Source organism: Anolis carolinensis, chromosome 3 (genome assembly GCF_035594765.1).
Source record: "Anolis carolinensis isolate JA03-04 chromosome 3, rAnoCar3.1.pri, whole genome shotgun sequence".
NCBI lineage: Eukaryota > Metazoa > Chordata > Lepidosauria > Squamata > Dactyloidae > Anolis > Anolis carolinensis.
In genome coordinates this window covers 41,134,623-41,157,616 of record NC_085843.1, presented here as the reverse complement: position 1 = coordinate 41,157,616, position 22,994 = coordinate 41,134,623, and the positions used below count along the sequence as shown (strand labels likewise).

General features: G+C 40.7%; 1 protein-coding gene across 3 annotated transcripts in view; it reads left to right on the top strand.

Moving 5' to 3' along the window:
• Positions 1–603: 603 nt before the first annotated feature.
• The window catches only part of gramd1c (GRAM domain containing 1C), an 81,666-nt gene continuing 59,275 nt past the window's right edge, over positions 604–22,994 (top strand). For 2 of the 3 annotated variants that reach the window (XM_008107876.3, XM_062974761.1), the window contains exons 1-2: positions 604–744; positions 6,170–6,298. In XM_008107876.3, the coding sequence (XP_008106083.3) occupies positions 742–744; positions 6,170–6,298 (132 nt within the window). In that variant the 5' untranslated portion in view covers positions 604–741. Of the gene's footprint in view, positions 745–6,169; positions 6,299–13,700; positions 13,827–22,994 lie in introns of those variants that run through there. The other variant, XM_062974762.1, reaches the window with a different exon arrangement.

The following is a 22,994-nucleotide window of genomic DNA, read 5'->3' as shown; positions in this document are numbered from 1 at the left end:
GTGGGCGAAACGTCAGGAGAGAATGCTTCTGGAACATGGCCACACAGCCCGAAAGACACACAACAACCCAGTGGAGTTTGTAGTTTGGTGAAGCACCAACACTCTTTGATAGAAAAGGCTAAAGGTCTTGGCAGGGGGCATCTACATTGTAGAATTAACGCAGTTAATGTAGGTTGACACATTAACTACTATGGCTCCGTGCTATGGAATAGTGGGGTTTGTAGTTTGGTGAAGCACCAACACTCTTTGATAGAAATCGCTAAAGGTCTTGGCAGGGGGCATCTACACTGTAGAATTAATGCAGTTTGGGCACATGGGCTCAATGCTATGGAATGGTGGGAGCTGTAGTTTTACAAGGTCTGCCAAAGATTGCTGGTTCCTCACTAAACTACAAACCCCATGATTGCACAGCATTGAGACAATAACAGCTTAAAGCGGTGTCAAACTGCATTAATCCCTAGTCCCAGAGAGATCTTCAATCTGATTCAAGAGAGGAGGGGAAGTCCCGGGAAGCCTTGATCTTATCGCCGCCTCCTTTCATTGGCCATGGAAGGAGCCGGCGCTTCTTTAAAGAGGCCGCTGTTTTCAGGCAAAGAGATCAACAGGTTTCCCCCTCCTCCTGTCCTCATGCCGCTGCTGGCCCTTTAAATCGCTCCGAAGGGCAGCGAGGCAGCCCTCAGTGCTGGGTTTTGGAGACCAGCCTTGGCCTCGTTGCACCTCCCTCCCTCCCTTCCTCCCTCTATGGTAAGCGGCGTGGTCTTTCTCCCTTTTATTTGCGTTTTTTCCCCCACTTCTCTCTTTGGAGATATTTAATTTTTGTGACTTACCGGGGAAGTCCCTTTAAAAAACAAAATGGCTTGGGATCTTCAGTCTGCGTGGATTTGAAATTGGGAGCTGTGGTTGGGCATGCTGAACAAGTCGCCACCACCTTTTTTTTTGGTCGGGGGTGTGTGCATCTCCACTGTAGAATTAACGCAGTTCGATACCACTTTAGCTGCCAGGGCTTAATGCAATGGGATCATGGGAGCTGTAGTTTTGCAAAGTCTGATCAGCTCCCATGATTCCATAGCACTGAGTCATACCATTTAAAGTGATATCAAACTGGGTTTAATTCTGCAGTGTAGATGCAGCCTTTATCCCAGGCATGGGCAAACTTGGGCCCTTCAGGTGTTTTGGACTTCAACTCCCACAATTCCTAACAGCCTACCGGCTGTTAGGAATTGTGGGAGTTGAAGTCCAAAACACCTGGAGGGCCCAAGTTTGCCCATGCCTGTTTATCTTTTGGTCGATCAACTTCTACTTTTTTATCCCAATTTCTTATTAAAATAGTTGTTCAGTGTCCTTTTAATGACACAAAAGGGGCTTGTGTAATATATATATATATATATATATATATATATATATATATATATATATATCTCAAGGGGTTCAGATTTTCTTCCATTAAGTGATGCAGGGGTTTTACCTGTTGAACCTCTACTGCTATCACAGGAGTTAAAGGTTTCCAGAGTGCTAGCAGTCCTAATTAGTAGATCCCCTATGTATTAGCTTGGGTACCCAACGGTGCCCGGTTGTGTGAAAAATGCATTGTTTGTTTTGGGGTGTCAGGTAATTTCATTTAGTTAATTAGCAGCACTCTTTATTAGAAAAAAAGCCAGCCTTTGATTTCATTTTTAATGAATGCTCCCATTAGAAAATACATAACGATTTGGGTGAACTACCTTTCCCAGAATCGTGGGTCAATCCTCCCCAAACCAGGCCTGTATGCACAGTTGGCCATGTTGGGTCTGTATGCCAAGTTTCATCCAGATCCATTGTTGGCTAGGTTCAGTGCTCTCTGGATGCAGGTGAACTGCAACTCCCAGGTTCTCAGGACTATCACCCCCAAATCCCACCTGTATGCACAGCTGGCCATGTTGGATCTGTGAGCCAAGTTTGGTCCAGATACGTTGTCGGCTAGGTTCAGTGCTCTCTGGATGCAGGTGAACTACAACTCCCAGATTCTTGGGGCAATCACCACCAAACCCCGCCTGTATACACAGTTGGCCATGTTGGATCTGTTTGCCAAGTTTGGCCCAGATACGTCGTTGGGTGGGTTCAGTGCTTTCAGGATAAGGGTGAACTACAACTCCCAGATCCAAGGACAATCACCCCCAAACCCCACCTGTACGCACAGCTATCCATGTTGGGTCTATGTGCCAAGTTAGTTCCAGGTCCATCGTTGGTGAGGTTCAGAGTGCTCTTAGATTGCAGGTGAACTATACATCCCAGTCCTTACACCTATAAATCATGGTGAATTCTCTCCAGACCTCTCTCTCTAGTATAGTGGTTCTCAACCTGTTGGTCCCCAGATGTTTTGGCCTTCAACTCCCAGAAATTCTAACAGTCGGCTCCCCAAAACACCTGGGGAGCCATAGGTTGAGAACCACTGCTCTAATATGTTCAGTTGCTTTGTGCTGTATAAAAGAATAGGAAAGGGTTAAGGGAGAGGCAGTGGGTGGTGTCATGCAAATTCCACACAAATGGAGAGAGAAAGGAACACTGGGATGTGGCTTGCTGTAACCTGCAATGTCCTTGGAGGGAGGGCTTTGGTGGTTCCTCAATACTCTGGATTCAAGCAGTTTGTGAAAGTCAGAGGCTGTCTGTGTAAATGGACACCTCCGCCACATACAGATTTTCACTTTTATTATATGTATAGAAGATAGATGTATAGATTAATATTAATATTTTAGTACTGTCCTGAGAATTTTCATAGGCCACACAGAGAGCCAACATGGTTCAAGAAGTGGAAAACCAAATGGGGCAGAAGCACAATCAGGCTTGGAGACATTGGGATCTTTCAATGGGAAACAGTTATTTGTCAACCAATTTCAAATGTCAATTGCTTTATCTGTAGACTTCAATGAGACCTTTCCCTTACATACAAACACACACCAATTTCATTTTTTCAAAGGATATGTAGGGAAAGGGCATTCCAGAAAGCCTGGAATGGAGATTTGAGGGCTTAGAAAACACTCTCAAGTTCTGCACTAAGTCAATCCTTGGTTTAGGGCATTTTGATGCTATACAGTTGTCCTTCCACATTGGAAGTTTTTGACTTTTGCAGATTTGATTTTTCATGGATTTGATCAAAATTTTCAGTCTAGGTTCTCCAGTATGACTCTGGGATCAATTTTCTCCATTAATATTGGAGGAACTACAGATTTCTAAGGAGAACATCTCTATAGGAATCTCTAGATCCTCCAGTGCGATTCTATGTTCCAGCAAAAGTTGACAATAGAACCACACGGGAAGATCTGGGAATTCTTAGGAAGGTATCAGGGCCGTAGCCAGAAAAAAAATTCAGGGGGGGGGGGTTGAACCCCTAAAACCGCCCCCTCACTACAGGCCTGGAAGGTATATTTCCAATATAAAAATAGCAATTCTTTAGTTACTTTCACGAGGGTCCTGCGCTCCTAGCCACACTACATATGGAAGGCTGGCTGTAGATCAGGCATGGGCAAACTTTGGCCCTCCAGGTGTTTTGGACTTCAACTTCCACAATTCCTAACAGCCAGTAGGCTGTTCACCCATGCCTGCTGTAGATAAGTTAGAATAAACATAATGATTGATCCTTCACGACTTTGATTCCATTGGACACAGAGCTGGTATTTATGTTTAGAGCTGTCAGTACTGGGGATCCCATAAACTTGATGCTTTCCTTCTGACCTCCTGCAAGAAGGAGGATCTAAAGAGAAATTCCCATTTCTTTTGCTAGAGAACCATTCCGTGAACCTTATTTTTTGGACTTCATTCTTAAAGTTCTGTAGTATGTGTTAGCCTATATTCAAACATAAGCAAAATCCAATATATGTCTGATTCTTGTTCAGTAATATTTGTACAACATTTAGCTTTGCAATGAACATGTCATAAATGAGTTTGAGGAAATGTAGTTTTCCCATGGATTTAAAATTACTGTAGTCCAGGGCACTTTTCACAATATATAACTCTAGTATTCTGACTACTTTTTTATTGTGAATATTTTAATATATTTTTTAATTCAACGTTTACCAATTTTTTTCACACACACACAAAGAAGGAAAATGGAAAAATATATAAAGGGGAGAATGGGGATAATGGAGCTATTGTTAGTAATTTAAATATTTACCAATATCTAATACATCATAGGAAAGCGGGGAGGAGTTGAGGGAACAGGGAAATAGGCACTGTACAAAGTTATAATGATTATATCTATTTTTCATCTCTATTACATTTGCAAATTTTACTTAAAGTATACTTAAATCAGGACAGTAAATAAAGAGCAACACTTAAAAAAAAACAGGAATTCCAGACAAGAAACAATCAGGGCCAGCTAACACCTCCCAACAAAGGATTGCCCCAGGCAGGAAGCAACCAGAGTTTGAAGCTGAAAGGCCATTCAATGCTAATCAAGGTGGCCAATTTGCAACATTCACACTTGCCACAGGCAGACAAGAGTTCTTTCTCCTACCCTAGACATTCCACGGATATACAAATATCACTTTTCTACCGTGTTTCCCCGAAAATAAGACAGTGTCTTATATTAATTTTTGCTCCCAAAGATGCTCTAGGTCTTATTTTCAGGGGATGTCTTATTTTTTCATGAAGAAGAATTCACATTTATTGATGAACAAAAAAATGAACATTTATTATATACTGTACAGTAGTTGTCATCATAAACCAGCATAACCAGACAAACTGTGAATCCTATCAAAAATTTCTTGTTACTACCAATATTTCCATGTACAACACTTTATGGTATGTACATTTACCGATCCTGCATGCTTCCGAACAAAAACTTTGCTAGGTCTTACTTTCGGGGGAGGCCTTATATTTAGCAATTCAGCAAAACCTCTACTAGGTCTTATTTTCTGGAGATGTCTTATTTTAGGGGAAACAGGGTAGTTTCTAACAGACCTCACAACCTCAGAGAATGCCTGCCATAGATGTGGGCAAAACATCAAGAGAGAATGCTTCTAGAACATGGCCATACAGCCTGGAAAACTCACAGCAACCCTGTGATTCCGGCCATGAAAGTCTTGGACAACATATTACTTAAAAGTATTGAAAGTTCCACATGTCATCTGTAATGGAGGAATGTTATTGTCAACTAATTTTTAACCTAGTAGTTGTGTCTTCTTATGTCTTCTTGTATTATCTCAAGTTCTTCTAGTACTTTCTGACGACTTGAAACATCCTATGAAATTCTAAGATATGCACTTTAAGGGGATAATATTTAGAATCCACTGCTAGATAGCTCTACTGCATCTGTACTATAGAATTGATGGCGTTTGACACAACTTTAATGGCTATGGCTCAATTTTAGGAAATTCTGAGAGTTGAGTTTAGTGAGGTATCCACACTTTTTGGCATAGATAAAGATAAAGATTTTCCCCTGAGATTAAGTCTAGTTGTAGAAGACAAAAAATTATCATCATCATCATCAACTTCTTTATTTATATCCTTCCCTATCTCCCCGAAAGGACTCGGCAGCTTACAACATAAATAAATACAATGAGTCCCCTGCGGGGTAAGAAGAGCGGGATAGAAATGAAGTAAATAAATAAATAATAATACATGCAAAATAAATGACAAGTCAATATAAAAGAAAATAGAATAATCAAACAGATGAAACAATAAACGGTATAAAACATGAGTTAAAACACATTTATGACATGTTCATTGTTAAGCCAATAAATGAAATAAAAATCGAAATACCCAACAACTATAACTCCCAGGATTCTATATGGTGGTAAAAGTGATGTCACATTGCATTAATTAAACAGTGTGGGTGCACTCCAGGCCACCAGTCCCAAGAATCCAAGATAGTCAAAGTCAAATCACAGTGCTATAACTGTCTAGCATGAAAGACCCTTGAGTTAAATTATCTAAACTTTAGCAGAAGGTGGAAGGAGAGGGCAAGGCAAATGGAAGAACAAGCTGTGCCCACGTTATGCAACGGGGAAAGAGCCTGCAATGCCATGAACCTAATTAAAACAAAAGCAGATTGGAAATGTTCTTTCCTTGTTCCTCGTGGCTTATCCAGGGCCTTAGAGGTTTAACTGGAAAGGCTGCAAAGTGCTTGCCAATCATATCTGGAAACACTTGACAGGGTTATTAAGCTACTTGATCTTTTCTTCCTTGATCCCAGGCACTTCCCGAAGTGGATCATGGCTTCATTGGCCAGCTGCTGGTGGACTGTGAGGAGCCTCTTAACCTATGCACAGAGAAGATGCAACCCCCTTCTCTCTACAACTGGAGTGGTGACTGGAGCTTTTGGGTAATTTCATTTCTCTCATCTTTTTTACATGAGTGGTTTTGCTGAGGGATGGTGGAAATTGTTGTCCAAAAAGTAACTTTTCCAAACTCTGTTTCAACACTAGGACATCTATGTCCTTCAACAATTAAAGGTGCTTCTGATTGAGTTTGACACCACTTTCATGGCTCAATGCTATGAAATCATGGGAGTAGTAGTTTGGTGAGGCACCAGCACTCTTTGGCAGAGAAATGTAGAGACTTTTTAGAACTACAACTTCCATAATTCCAGAGCATTGAGCCATGGCAATTAAAGTGACGTCAAACTGCATTAATTCAATAATGTAGATGCACCCTAAGTCAGTTCCTTCCTGTAAACTGGGGAATTTGTTTTGTATGTATACAGTGGCAAAGGAGTAACCCCAATAATTCATTTCATATCAAGTCATTGTCATTACTGAAAATTCAGGAAATCATGAGCTTCAGGATTCATCATCATATTCAGTTTCTCTGTTTAACACTCGCTCTCACTTATATGTTAAGCTGTAATTATAAACCAATTTATTACAAATAAGTCCTTTGAAACTCCGGAATAAGCATATTGTGTTTTTATTTTGTATTGAAAATCATGCCCCTATGATTTTAACAGAAAATTTATTAAAATAGCTGTGATTAAGAACCCAATCCTCAAATCTTGGGAGTTTTTTTATCATGTCAGAAGCAAATTGAGAATATACTTCAAGTTGCTTCTGGTGTGAGAGAATTGGCCATCTACAGAGACATTGCCTAGGGGATGCTCGAATGTGTTCCCATCCTGTAGGAGGCTTCTCTCATGTCCCCACATGGGAAGCTTGGGTTGACAGATGGGAGCTCAACCTGTCTCGTGGATTCGAACTGCCAACCTTCAGATCTTCAATTACAGTTATATATCAGTGTAAAAACATTTAAACCCGTGGCCTTATTGTAGAACTGGAATTAATGTGATCTCTGGATCGCTACGTTCTAAGTCTTTCTCTTTTATTACTGATTTTTGTTGCTTAATGAGAACCAGCATGATGTAGTGATTATGTAATTATGCTTCTCAGGATAAAAAATGGGTTATATGAAAAAAGAGTTGATGTAGTCTAGTGGTTCGAGTAGAACAGTTAATATATTTTTCTGGGACTCAGGAAATGTCAGTTGTAGTGCACCACTAAACAATAGCCTTTGTGGTTTCATGATTTGAGTATTGGACTATGACTCTGGAGACTAGGATTCGAATCCCTGCTTGGCCCTGAAAACTTATTGGGTGACCTTGATTAAGCCACACTCTCAACCTCAGATGAAATCTCATGATTATTAGAAGCTTACGTGCAGTGGGGAGCGGACCTGTTAAGGAGCCAGACATTTCCTGTTCCATGATACTCCATTTCATCTCGTAAGCCCTTGGGGTTTCTTTGGGACTGCTGACAACTTGCCATTATAAATGTTTTTTGTTTGTGTTGTTTAGTCTCATTTTGTATAAAGTGCATACGTTAAGACTTAAAAATATTTTCTCACTCTAAAAATAATAATGTTGACCTGCTATTATACTTTAAGATAGTGTTAATGTTAGGTTTCTAAATCCTGTGTATGATGTAAACTGATCTAAAAGCAAGTCTCGAAAGTACACTCCCTGCTCTGCCGGTGTTCTGTGTTTCTTGATGGTCTGATCAAGATGCAAAGGGATTGGATCTGAACTCAATCATACTTGTAGCATACCGTCTGGAATTAATGGAGTTTAAATTATTCTATCCCTAATTTAACTCTCACATGTTTAAAGAGATCGGTTCTACACTTGAATGTATTTTAGTTTAATCCAAGACTATGAATAATAAAGGCCAGACTAACTATGGTTTAGCAATTGTATGAGTATTTTGCAGTTATATTGGGTAACAGAGTTGCCAGATCTCAGGCGTGTTCCTGAGTCTTCCATTTCCATGGATCCTCCTCAAATGGAAAATGTAGGTACAGCCTCTCCAGTTTTGGTAGATTGCTCAAATCTCCATCTACACTGACCATTTAATGCAGTTCAAAGCTAGATTCAGTCTGCAGTGGCCAGCCAACAAACTCCCACAAAAGGGTGCAAAAGAAAGCCCTTATTACACATCAGTGCTCAGTGGTTTTGTAATCACCATTTAGACCTCAAAGTAGTTCTGGAGTTTCCTATACAATCATTGTCTGTGCAGCAAAACCATTTTCTTCGATACCAATTTGAAACTTGCTGAAATGGTCAGTGTAGATGACTCCTTAGCTAACAAAGTAGGGTCATACTACATTTTAAAAAGGTTTAATTGATATGTTGCTGCAACTTACAAATACTTTCTTAGTGTGTCTATAATATACTTAGACTTACTTCCTTTCCCTCTTCCCTGTCATTGTGGTGCCAGGAATCACTTTCTACTCTGCTTTGTATTTATCTTCTGGCTAGAAGCAAAGAGCAGATTATTTAACCCATTTTCCACAATAAATGTGAAGAAATAATTCCCTTGTTTCACCTTGATCTGAGAACAGCTAGTATTTCTGTCGTAATCAACAAATATAACTGAGGTCAATCCAGTTAGGACCACAGCAGGGAACAAAAGTCCAATTCCTCTTCTCCAGGGTCCTACTTCAGATCAGTCCCCTATGCCTATTATTTAAACTCTGGGAGAAATTTGTACTTCTAACTGCAAGAATAATATGCTATTTACAGGTAGTTTGTTGTAAGAACGATGGCATTCAATTACCAGTAGTTTGTGCTTGCCATCTGGCTGTTTCCTTTCAATATAAGAAACAAGCCTTTCTGCAAGGAGCAAAATGCTGGCATCTGATAACTATTGCAATACTACCACACAGCTGCTGCAGGCACAAAAGCATTCTCTGAACCATTCTTGGTTACATTTTTGAATTATTAATTCTGCTCCGGGCATGAGAAATCTGAGTAAGACATTAAATGACTTGTCTGAGTCGATGTAATGAATCAACTCTAAGTCTGAGCTCTTTAGTCCCATGCTTGTTCCTCACTGTCAGGCAACTGTCTCTTGGCTAGAATGAGATGATGAATTGTTGTGATTCCATCAAATGTCATGCTGTGCATCTATCTCTAAAGCTATTACTCTAGACCAGGGCCGGCCGGAGATATTTTTTGATGTAAAGCGGGGGCGCTGAAAAGCGCCCCCGCCACCGGCGCCCTGGCCCCGCCCAGCGTGCCCTGGCCCCGCCTCCCACGCTGCGTGGGAGGCGGGGCCAGGGCGAATAGTGAGGAGGCGGGGCCAGAGTTGGCCCCGCCCCCCGTGCCCTGGCCCCGCCTCCCACGCAGCGTGGGAGGCGGGGCCAGGGCACGCTGGGCGGGGGGGCGGCGTCAGAGCTGGCCCCGCCTCCCACGTTACCCCCGCTCGCCCGTCTGGCCTTGTGTAGCAGGCCAGACTCAGCGGAGGTTTCTCCAGGCCGCGATTGCGGCCTGGAGTTGACCCCTCACTAAGGGTCAACTTAGATTGGGACGAGGGGAGGGGACTTGATCTCTCCTCCATGCAACCGGAATAGAGGGGTCCCGATTTTCCCAGTTTCTCTGCTTTCTCAAAATGTTAATGCCCCCCCCCCCCCCAATTAGTGTTTCTTTGTATTGACTCTTGTTTTCCAGAGTTTTAATTTGTATTTATTTTACTCTTGGTAACTGAGGGTTGATATATACATCTTATGACCTGACTGGGGTTTTTTTTTTTTTTTTGGGGGGGGGGGGAGCGCCAAAATACTGTTTGCTTACCCTTGAAAATTATCTGGGGCCAGCTCTGATTGTTAGTGTTATTTCAGAACCCATGAACCTAAGTTCCCATGAAAGGCACTGCAGACTAATCCAGCCGGAGAATTCAGCCATAGCAGAGCATTTGATGAACCAACCTGGACACAGCATATTATTTGAAAACACAGAAATGCTGGACCACTCTAACAGGGCTGAAGCTGGGGGACTGGGGGGGGGGGGGTAAGGATTCAAACCCTCCCCAAAATTTTCCAGGTTAAAAAAATCTAGTTTACTCATGAATTTTAACTGATTAACCAAATCCTCATGAGTGTCCACTGAAGTTAATCTGTCTTGAGTGTCCACTGAAGTTTATCAATGGAGCCTGATTTTTAAATTATTTTGCTTTCTGGAACTACTCTTCATGATTCGCTAAAAAAAAAGTTTCACCCCCCCCCCCCCCCCGGGCCGGGATTTTTTTTTTCTGGCTATGGTCCCGCACACTAACAATCACCATGTCAGACTGTACAGAGAAGCCACTGAAATCCACAACCATGTCGACAATTTCAACAGAAAGGAGGAAACCATGAAAATGAACAAAATCTGACTATATAAAACATGCTAAAATCAGGACAGTAAATAAAGAACAACACTCAGAAGACAGGGGAATTCCAGACAAGAAACAATCAGGGCCAGCTAATACCTCTCAACAAAAGATTCTCCCAGGCAATAAACATCCAGATCTTGAAACTGAAAGGCTATTCAGTGCTAATCAAGGTGGCCAGTTAAGACATTCATGCTTGCTTCAAACAGAGTTCTTTCTCCCATACTGAACATTCCACAGATATATACACCCCACTTGCATAGTTTCCAACATACCTCACAACCTCAGAGGATGCCTGCCATAGATGCAGGCGAAATGTCAGAAGAAATTGCTTATGGAACATGGCCATACAGCCCGGAAAACTTACAGCAACCTTAGTTTCCCAAACTTTGGAGGACCACACAATTCCCACTCACTTAAATTGCTTTGGTCTCATTCATACATATATATATATATGATATATATATATATCAGCACTTTTGCTAATCAAGCCTTTACTTTTAAAGGAGCCAGTTGATATGTTTTCTCTCTCTCTCATATATATATATATATATATATATATATATATATATATATATATATATATATATATATATATGAGAGAGAGAAAACATATCAACTGGCTCCTTTAAAAGTAAAGGCTTGATTAGCAAAAGTGCTGATTTAAAACAAGTAATCAAAATGTAAGCTTCACGTCTTCCTGTTTGCCCATAATGTATGGCAAACACCAACAAGAAACTCGAGGAGGGAGATGTTGTTTTCAGCTAACCTGTGTAATGATACAAGAAGGTTCTTAATTAAGGTCTAGTTGCTGGGACAAATAGGGCTATGAAGTTTTCCATAAAGCTGTAATTGCCTCTCTCGAGAGCTGTTTTATTGTAATTGAGCCCAAAGCCAGAAGAGAATCTGATTTGCTTTTCTTTTCCCATATTTGAACAAGCTAAAGGAGAAAAAACAAGGCTGTACATTCATTCATAAGCTTTATATAGCAGAATCTTCCAAATGCAAAGAAACAAATTAATGACCAGAAGATGTCTGCAATGTGTAAACAACTGTATACTATGTAGTCTGAGCAAGAACCAATTATGAAGAAATGGAATGGTTTCCCATTGGCAAATTGGGCAAATGAAGTCAGATGTTATCGCTCTATCTGCCTACTTTGTCTGCAGAAGATATACAGAAAAGTTGGATTGGGTTTAGAGGAAGGAGGCATGAAAATCACAGGAAGTAAATCTAATTTAAGCTATGCAAATGGTATCATATTACTTGTAGGAAATAGTTCAGATTTGAAATGACTACTGATGAAAGTTAAGGAATAAAGTGGAAAAAGCAGAGAGTCGAATATTAAGTACACAAAAATAATGACCACAGATGATTTATACAACTTTAAAGTAAGCAATGAAGACATCAAAATACTTAAACATTTTTTATACTTGACTAAATTACTCAGAAGGGAGACAGTAACCAGAAATCAGAAAACTAAGACTAGCAAGGGCAGTTAAGAAATCGATATGATTCTGAAGTGGAAAAAGATATATAATCAAATATCAAAATCAGAATCATCCATGTTATAATGTTTCCTATTTCTACATATGGTTGTGAAAGCTGTACAGTGAAGAAAGCTGACAGGAAAAAAAATCAATGTATTTCAAATATGGGGCTGGAGAAGAGTTCTGTGGCTGCCATGAACTGCTAAAAAGATAAATGGGTAGCTTCACAAGCAAATTGGTTGTGAATTTACACTAGAAGCAAAAATTAATAAACTTAAGGCCATTGTGCTTTGGTATCTCTTGTATCATGAGATGGCATGATTCATTGGAAGAGCCAATAATATTTGGTTAAGTGGAAGGTCGATGGATTGAATCAATCGAGAAAGCCATGGCCCTGGGCTTGCAAGACCTGATTGGCAGCTTATGACTGAGGCTCTTAGATTTGTCTTTCATTGGGTCTCCATAACCCGAAGTCAACTTGATGGCCAATAAAATCAAGAAAATTCACTTTTAAAGATAACATAAACCAAATCCGTATATGAAATGTTTCAATGTGTGCATCACTTCAGTCACTGAAACATTTCTCATGTAATTTATCTTGGCTGAGAAATGATTCGATGTGCATTGCTATTTTGCTTTTTCGTTCGAGGAAGATGGGAGATTTATGTATTCTCGTGTGCTTATTTCTCGAGAGAAAGAAACATGGGTGTTGTTCATAATATTTTAAAACTGGACTTAAACTTTTGAGATTGTTTTTTCCCCTCAAAATACCAACTTGTAGACCGACCTGTGTTGGATGACTAGCCTTCATGACGGAACCTTAGAGCTCTGTGAGAAGACTTGCACTTACTTGAGGTTGTCTTTATCAATGACAGTTCAGTGCTTAGCAGCTACAATTGCATCTCTGTCCATTACGTACTGCTTTTTAAGATCTGAAAAGCGACTAGCAAGGCGACTGCTTTTCTGCTATGCGTGATAGGTGAGCAATTTGGTGAGTCGGGCCTCTTTCACATGTGATAACACATTAACTGTTTGTTCTATGCAAGGCAGTTTGGGGGCTTGTAGTTTAGGGAGGGATATTTAGAATTCTCTTCCAAAGAGCTCAATTCCTCACCAAAATGTAAGCCCCAGGACTCCATAGGATGCAGCCATGACAGTTAAAGTGGAATGTAGTGCTATAATTTTGTGATTTAAATGGGCCCCAGATGCAGCCTAGTGACATGAATCATGGAGTTGTACCCCAAACATTAGGTTTATAACTCACAATAGTACCTCAAACATTAAGACGTATAACTCACAATAATTATGGTGACCTGTCATTTTCTGTCATCTTACGCTATAATTATCAGGTGCTTTAGAAACACCTGGAAGGGTTATTAAGTTCTGGTTGGCACCTCTTTTCTCATCCTGATTCATAGTGATGTAATAATCTCTGACAGCATCCTTTCCAAAGCATTAAAAGCAGTAGATGCTTTAGCCTCTGCTAACAATGATCTGAGCTCATAGGAAATGCGTTGCTCTTTACAAGTAGACTCCTAATTAAGAGAGATGGGAAACAACCACAGCATCTCAACTCACTGGACCATGTCTGTAACCACTGGCGTAATAGTGGCTATTACTGCATGCCCTCCAGCTCAATAGGATGGAGTATTTAGTAGGAAAACACACTCCTGCTAGACTTGTTCCTAATCCGTGGTTAGAGGACAATACTCTTCTTTGCAAGGTAGGTTCTGTGAAACTATTTTAAGATTTATTGATGACATCCTTGAACCTTATGGATTTGTTGAAACCTGATGTAATTGAACCACATTGGCTTCGTAATAAATTCTGATGCTAAGTTTGTCTGTAAAACTGGGGCCTGCTGTATATAACTTCCGCCTAATTGGGATAATGATTGCAGTGTTTGTTCTTGACTGCTTTAGCAAAGTAGAGCTTGGAAACAGATTATTTTGGACTAGAACTTTCTGACCGTGTTGGCTGGGATTTAAGGTTCTCTAGGTTATGTTTCAGAGGAAGGAACTGGCATAACCACAATTGCCTAAGAAAACTCTGAAATTGATGGGGTCATCCTAAGTCAATAGATAGCTTGAAGGCATATACACGCCCCAAATAGTATTTTCTCAGTTCTGCTCCATGATAACCCGCAAGATGACCAAAAGAAGGAAGTGTGAAAAGAGAGAGCAGAGAGTAAAGGGTTGTGGTTTTTTTTATTGTTCTGTTAAGGCTCTTTCTGAGTATGGTTTTCCAGAACTGGAGCATTCATGAAATACAGAATGTTCTGACCTTTCTGTTCCATAAAATAAGATTGAACTGCACTTAATAGTACAAAGAATGGTTTACCAGCACATAATTAAGCTGTCAAATATATTTCTGCATGATATCTCTAACATCTTATTGAGGCTGGCAGCTTATGTGTGGGTTGTCCTACTTCATACCGTCAATGGAGGCGGGCTCGCAGAATGCTTCTCCATGGGCAAAAAGGAGGTAGATGTACATGGCAATTTGCATGTCGTATTAGCATTTAAGACTTCATAGTGCTTTTGAATGCTCAAACTGCTTTATAATATTGTTTGTAATATTACAAGAGCCCTGTAAGTTTGGTCAGCATTATTATCCTGTATAACAAATATGAGGCTGAGAGGGAGAAAGATAGACTTAAGAGCTGGTAAATTCATGACAAAACTGAGATTTTGTATTAGGATGCATCTATACTGTAGAATGCATCTATACTGCAGTTTGGCATCGCTTTAATTGCTGTGGAATCCTGGGATTTGTTGTTTGGTGAGGAATCGGCACACTTTGACAGAGAAGGATAAAATGCAACTCCTGTGACTCCATTGTATTGAGCCATGATGGTTGAAATGTTTTCAAACTGCGTTAAATCTAAGTAGATGCGCTCTTAGACTTTATAACTGAGTCTTTAGTCTCTGTGCTGCACTAACTTCCAGGAAGAATAAAGATTTTATGCTAGCTAAAGATCAAAAAACAAAGTGTTAAGCTGTTGGAGTGCAAAACCCGTTAGCTCATGTCAGTATGACCAATGTGAGGGATGATGGGAGTTGTCACGACACAGACTCCTCTTAAAGGGCCACACACAATGAGTAAAGATAAACGTTTATTAAATGATATTCTGAACCTAGGAACACTTAACTTCAGTGTTCCTGATAAAAGTAAATGTCTTTGCTTCAAGAAAAGGCAAAAAATGCGAGAACAGAAAATAATCCAGATTATCCTCCCTGATAATCCGGCATAACTCCAGCCAAGAGTTCTCTGAAACTGTAGTCACGCCAAGCGATGGCACAGAAAGCCAGGAGAGGGCGAAACGCACACCCGTAGCGAGAGCAGGCGACACCGTTGTCCAAAAGCCAAGCCGAATCCAGAAACCAAAGGATAGCCAACCGGGAGTAGCGAAGTCGCCATCAAAAGCCAAGCCGAATACAGGAACCAAAAGGAGAGCCAACCGGGAGTAGCGATGCCGTCGTCAGGAGCCAAGCCGAATCCAAAATGACACCTTGCCTTCTGTAAGGAGTCTGTACTTCCAACTCCACTTTTAACTTATCCGATGATGATGAGGCCTCTGCCCTGTAATCATTACCCACAGCTGATCTTGATCTCATACGTGAACCTCACCCATCATCCCTCTAGTCCCTCCATCTTTGTTCAAGACTTAGATCTCCCCATGTCCCTGGTGTATCAGTAGTTTGCCAATCCCCTGATGCATTCCCAGGAACTGGCTCTGCACACACATTTACTTGAGTCCAATCTGCAGCACTTTCCATCTCACTCCCAGACCCATCATTCCCAGAAAAACCCTCAAATGTTTCATCTTCCGTGGGAGCAGTGAGTAGATCCCGGATCTTCTTCCTTTCCCTTTCCTCATCTGACTCTTCCTCCCGAGTTAACCTTTTAGTTCCTCTACTCTCTGGTAACTCATCTTCTTCCAGCATTGACTCCTCATCGCTAGAGAACCCTTCAAACGTTTCATCCTCAGAAGGAGCCATAAGTATTTCCTGGACCCGCTTTGCTTGCTGTTCCTCATCAAACACCTGCTCACCATTAGCCCTTTTCCTCCTGCTAGCAGTTCTACTACTAGTAGTAGTATTGCCCCCTGGCCCAACTACAACAGGAGTTGTGGTCCAACAACATCTGGAGGGCTGTGTCTCCTCAGCACAAGCCTTGCCTGATAGTGTTTGTTTTTTATATACAGAGAAATGCCTTGCAAGTTGAAAGAAGTCTATTACTTTAACAGACGCTAAGGAGAATTAAAACCAATTAAACTTCTATCTGGGACTGGCTAGCATGGCCCATAAATAGATCTGCAATATACCAAATGGGTGCCCTATTTTGATTTTTCCTTTTATTTTCCAATTACACACCAACCTAGTTTCTCCCCCTGCTCCCAAAGCTGATATTATTGGAAAGTTGAAAAAAAAAGATCTAGTTGAGCTTGTTGTGTTAGTTTTTCTCTGTCATGTTATCAGTTATTTATTTATTTATGATGTCAGAAGTTAATTGGGGATACAGTTATAATGTATTTAAAAACACAAATGAAGTTACAAACTTGTCATTATACTAGATTTCCTTTGACCAGAAGCTGGCCACTTGGAGTGCCTCTGGTGTCGCTGTGAGATAGTCCTCCAATGTGACTGGCAGGGCTCAGATTGCATTGTAGTAAGTGTTCTGTGGTTTGCTCTTCTCCACACTTGCATGTCCTGGACTCCACTTTGTAGCCCCATTTCCTAAGATTGGCTCTGCATCTTGTGGTGCCAGAGCGTAGCCTGTTCAGCGCCTTCCGAGTCACCCAGTCTTCTGTGTGCCCAGGGGGGTGTTTCTCATTTGGTATCAGCCATGGATTTAGGTTCTGGGTTTTAGGCTGCCATCTTTGGACTCTTGCTTGCTGAGTTGTTCTTGTGAGTATCTCTGTGGATCTTAGGAAGCTGTTTCTTGATTTAAGGCGTTGGCATGCTGCCTGATATCTGAACAGAGGCTGGGCCGGAGATGTCAATGCTTTGGTCCTTTCATTACAGGCTGCTACTTGTCAACGGATGTCAGGGGGGTGGTGCATATCATTTAATATCCACTTAAACCACAGTGTGCATATACAGCCATACTCAGCCGTTTTACCCTCCTTACTGTTCCTTTCCCTCGAGTGCATAAACTAATCAGAGGGAAATAAGTTCATGTGATATTTCAGGAGAGAAAACCAGGGACTACACAATTATTCTACTTTGATTCAATGTGGAATCCTAGCTCTATGATTTTGTATTGCAAAAGGGTTCCATGAAGAAAAAAATCACAGGCTTTTGGATTTAGTAGTATGATGAGAAAGATTGAACAAGCTTCAGAATAATGGAGTGGCGCTGCAGAATTTTCAGCTGGTCTTAACCAATTGGATCTTGTAATTGGGGATTTTGCTGTTGTGTAATTGGGCACCACCACCAACCCGATTTAATTGAACTCCCAGAAATTGTAGCTGATATTTCCAATGGTCAAGTACACTTGAAGATGCTGTTCAACAATAATTGTAGGACTGAAGAATTCCCATCTCTATTCTAATGGATCCATTAGAACTTCAAAAGTCACCACTGCACCATTTCAGGCCAATAAACGTAAACCAGTAGATTTGTTTGGAGATTTTCTTTCTCATTCATTTTCTTTTAGGCTGGTGGGAGGGCCAAAGTTTTGGGAATATTGTTTAGCTTATGGCAAATTTGGGAATATTGTTTATAGTTACCCGTATTTGAGTGCCAGTTTTGTAAGTCTAGCTCTGTGTAGATTCTGTGGTTTAGTGCAACACAAGGGTATTAAAATTAACCATCCTGGTGTGTGAAAGTTAAAGCAGCATTCAGATCTAATCTCCCAGTCCTCTGCTTTCCAGAGTAACCAAGAGCTTGCAAGGGCTGGATTAAGGAGGCAGAGAGCACTGCGTATCCATTTCATTGGCTCAGGATATATGATATGCTCATTTTTAACCAATTGCAGAAGCCTTCTAATCTGTGATGTCTGCAAGTTTGTGCTCTTGATTATTGAAGCTCAATAAATATCTATAGTAATTCTCATAATTTGAGGTATTTTACTTTTCTAAAATGTACTAAGGTGATATACAATAAAGAAAACAGTGATGATCACATCAAACACAGAAAAACTGTTGAAGCAACATTAAAATGTAAATTATATTACTTTCATTATGTTCAGATATTTACTATCAGCATAGCCAGAGAACTGTAAATGAATAATAATCATTTATCTAGCTGGGAATACATGATAACAGATCAAGGGAGTGTAAGTGGAGGGGAGCTAGTTTTTTGGAATCATTGGTGAAACATACTTTAAGAAACTGCAAGACAGTAGTGGGTAGGATTAGATAGTACACTGAGCCTTCCCTGTTCACAGATGCAGCATCCACAGGTTGAATTACCTGTGGACATTACCTCGGTGCATGGTAATGTTTTATTATTGTATATTGGTTTTTATGATGTTTTAAATGTTTTTAGTTTTTAATGCCTTTTGTATTGTATTGTTGATGTGATGGCACTGTGTTGCCAATTTGTAAGCCGCCCTGAGTCCCCCAGGGTAGAAGGGCGAGGTAAAAATACCGGAAATAAATAAATAAATAAATAAATAAATAAATAAATAATCCATGGCTGTAAAAAAATTAAATCTTTATTTTCCTACTATATCTAAAGGACACTATTTCACATTCTTTATCAGTAGTTCTCAACCTGGGGTCCCCAGATGTTTTTGGCCTATAACTCCCAGAAATCCCAGCCAGTTTACTAGCTGTAAGGATTTCTGAGAGCTGAAGGCCAAAAACATTTGGAGACCCCAGGTTGAGAACCACTGTTCTATATAATGGGACTTGAGCATCCATGGAAGGTGTGTGTCCTAGAACCAAACCCTAATGGATTCCAAGAGTCCAATATATTTTCTTCCCATGTGCATTGGCAAAGGAGAACTGTACTTTCTCGTCCACCATACTGGGTGTGCCTGCCTTAGGGTGCATCTATACCCGTGATTCCCAACCTGTGGTCTGTGGACCACCTGTGGTCTCCAAGAACTAAAATATGGTCCGCGGCCTCACCGCTACCACACCATTGAAGCAAGAGTGACTGGTCTCATGAAACCCTCTTATATTGCTGAGGCAATGGGGATGTCGGGAGGGGAGAGGCTGACTACCCATGAAAGGCATGACAACAAGCCTCCTGACTGCTTCTTCTCCTCCCTCCCCCTAAGCAGAGCTATTCTGTGTGACATCTGGAAGCTGGGGCGCCTTGGTGTCTTCGTTTTTACACCTGTTCCCAGGGTTATTTGAAATGCTGATTCAGAAAATTGCATTGTATAGACCGCATCTATCTGGTGCTGGAGGAAAATCCTGAGAGTGCCTTGGACCGCAAGAAGATCCAACCAGTCCATCCTCCAGGAAATAATGCCCGGCTGCTCACTGGAAGGAAGTATATTAGAGGCAGAGTTGAAGTATTTTGGCCACATCATGAGGAGACAGGAAAGCTTGGAAAAGATCATGATGCTGGGGAAAATGGAAGGAAAAAGGAAGAGAGGCCGACCAAGGGCGAGATGGATGGATGGTATCCTTGAAGTGACTGGCTCGACCTTGAAGGAACTGGGGGCGGTGATGGCCGACAGGGAGCTCTAGCGTGGACTGGTCCATGAGGTCACGAAGAGTTGGAAACGACTATGCAACTGAGAGAGAGAGACCGCATCAGCTCTAGATTATTAAATATGGTTTTCTGTAGGAGAGCAGATGACAACTACTGGATGGCATATGTTCTGTATCAGAAACTTGAGCTGATGTGGTCTATCCAATTCAATTTTGCAAATCCGCACCCCAGATAACCAAACCGAATCTAAAGTTGACCAAAAACTGATTCACAACCCTTTTGGTACTAATGTTGGAGAGTGGTCCCTGGTCAAATGGTCCCTGGTCAAAAAAAGGTTGGGAACCACTGACCTATACTGCAGTTTTCCACAAGTTTCCTATCAATGCAGTTTTCCACAAGTTTAACTTGCTATGGAGTCATGGGGCTTGTTATTTGGCGAGGCATCAGCAGTCTTTGGCAGAGAAGGCTAAAGACCTTATAAAGCTATAGGTCCCATGATCCTATAGAATTGAGCCATTACAATCAAAGTGGGATCAATTCTACAATGCCTCTAATAAATTAACAAATTATTGCAGAGCTTCTGGAAAAAAGGATTTTATACAAGAACATCTAATAGTACAGACTGTAAGTGTATGCATGGGACTTTTATTGACTGATTTCTTCTACTAAAAAACCTCAAATCTGATTTTTTTCCAAATTATATTGTTAAACAACTTGTGGAAACTGTGAGTGTTTAGCAAAATGCTGAAATGTATATGGTGATCCTTCATTTCGTGAGAAGCAGAAAAGCTTTATGTAACTGATACATTAATTGAGTATATCAGAGAGGAAGTATGACCATTGTGTCATCACACCAGGTCTCCTTGTGCTCAGCATGGGATGGTAAGGCATCATGAGTCATGGGGAGAAGTCTATTTTCAAATTCCTTCTGTCACTTTCCTGAACAGCTGAGAAGATATTGTGAAATGCCAACAAATATAGTTCAGTGTTAAATACAAGCAAGCTTTACAAACAGGGCAGAATGCTTATTTATTTAAGGATACCATACAGTTTTCAGTAGTGTTACTAAATAATAATACCAATATGGTTCAATATGTATCATCACTTCATCAATACTATCATATTGTACTTGTCACCTACACTTTGATTTAAAAAGCAGAAAAGGGATGCCATTGCTCATTGTGAATGAAGAATGTATTTCTGGAATGTAATTAAATAACTGGCCTTGGTTACAAAATACCCTTACACCTGCAGAACCCATATCCATGATTTCACTTACCTTTGGCCAGGAGGAAATTATCTTCCTAGGGATTTGTTAGGTCCTCCAGATAATTCTATGGTATGCTTTCCCTGGAGTTACTGTAGAGTTACGTTGGAGCACCTATCGAAATCCAAGAGAAAATACTTTTCTAAGAATCTCTAGGTCCTCTAACACAACTTTATGGTATCCTGGGACCATAGACCATATAATGTAATACCATTCAGTCTTATCTGTGATTTCAGGTAACCACGGTCTGGCCAGGAACATATCCCTACAGATACAGGGGTCTTACAATATATAAATGATACTTATAGTCAGCATATGAACTAAGATAAGAGAACACTTTATCCAAGGCAAAGTATAAGGCTCCATTCATATATCCCAACTTTTTTCTACAAAAGAAAATTGCTTGCCAAACTTATTCAAATACTTTCCTGGAATATAAATTTGATTTGTTTAAAAACATTGTGTTTCCACCCATACAACAGGTTTCCAAGACAAGTCACAACAAGTAATGAACAGTAACATAAATTATGTCATCTTTATGCAATGAAAGGCTCTTCCACATATTCTAGGTCTCATCTGTTCTTCTGCTCCTCCTCTCCCAATAATAACTGCCCTGAAATGGCTGAAAGGAAAGGCTGGTAGCAGGTACTGGGATGGGAGCAAGTGTTTCTTACACTGGCTGTTCCATTTTCTTCACAAGGGCTTTGAGTAACAGAAGGTGCTGAGTAGGGAGCGGATAGCAACAGTTTGCTCTTTTTATTTTTCCAAATGTCAAAAAAGGATAGAACTTAGGCAATGGGGTGAAATTCCACATAATCTGTTTCTTGACAGAGAAAGAAACTGGCATTGTACCTGCCATTATAGATGTGATGTTATGAACTTTGGGAACAATTATAGTAGTGCTTTGCTGAATGGTTTTTGCAAAAACCAATCTGTAATTGTTGGTTTTTTTTTTCTTTGATTGGCATCTTACAGAAATATTTACTGGTGGAGTAATTATGACTAGATTAGCTAATTTGATGCCATGGGACTGACTTTCTCTCTGGAAAGCAAATATCACTTTCACATATGTTGCCAGTTAATCTTAAATGTTTCAACATTTTTCTTCTTTAGACTCTACAAATAAGAAAGAAGCTGGTCAAAGGCAGGGGCCAAATGACCTCCAGTGTAACTGGTCCTCCAGTGTAACTTGGTCAGCTTCCACTAGCTGTTGTTCAGGAGGACCTAGACATTCCTGTATAAGTGTTCTCTAAGATTTTTGAAGAAACATTTTTATTCATATTTTCCCTACTTTCCTGAGGGTTCTGAGCCACTAACCTTTGCGAATGTGGAGGACCTTGTGATTATAGGTCCCATTTGTCCCAAGCAGTATGGCCAATGGTTAGAAATCATAATTCAACAATATCTGGAGAGCCCCTACTACTTACGTCCACCTTCTGAATTAATATGAGAGCTTACTTACTTTACTTAGGTAATTTACTCTCGTTGTCTGATTATGTTGGCCTTTCAAGTGTAGTGTCTTGTGCATAGGTGATTGTAGAGCCCTATTCTTGACCCGCATGTTTTTCCACAATGAGGACATCAGTTTCCAGGTTGAAGGCAGTCTCGGCCAGGGTTGACTGGAAGGCAGTCCCGATCAGTCTTGGCACGTTTCTCCCTCTCGCTCTCCACTTGTGCCTCTTCAAATTCCATAGCATTGCTGGTCACAGCTGACCTCCAGCTAGAGCGCTCAAGGACCAGGGCTTCCCAGTTCTCGGCGTCTATGCCACAGTTTTTAAGGTTAACTTTAAGCCCATCTTTAAATCTCTTTTCCTGTCCACCAACATTACATTTCCCTTCTTGAGTTGGGAATATAGTAACTACTTTGGGAGACGGTGATTGTGCATTTGGACCATGTGGCCAGTCCAGCGGAGTTGATGGCGTAGAAGCATAGCTTCAGTGCTGGTGGTCTTTGCTTTTTCAGGCATGCTGATATTTCTCCGTCTATCTTACCGAGAAATTTGCAGGA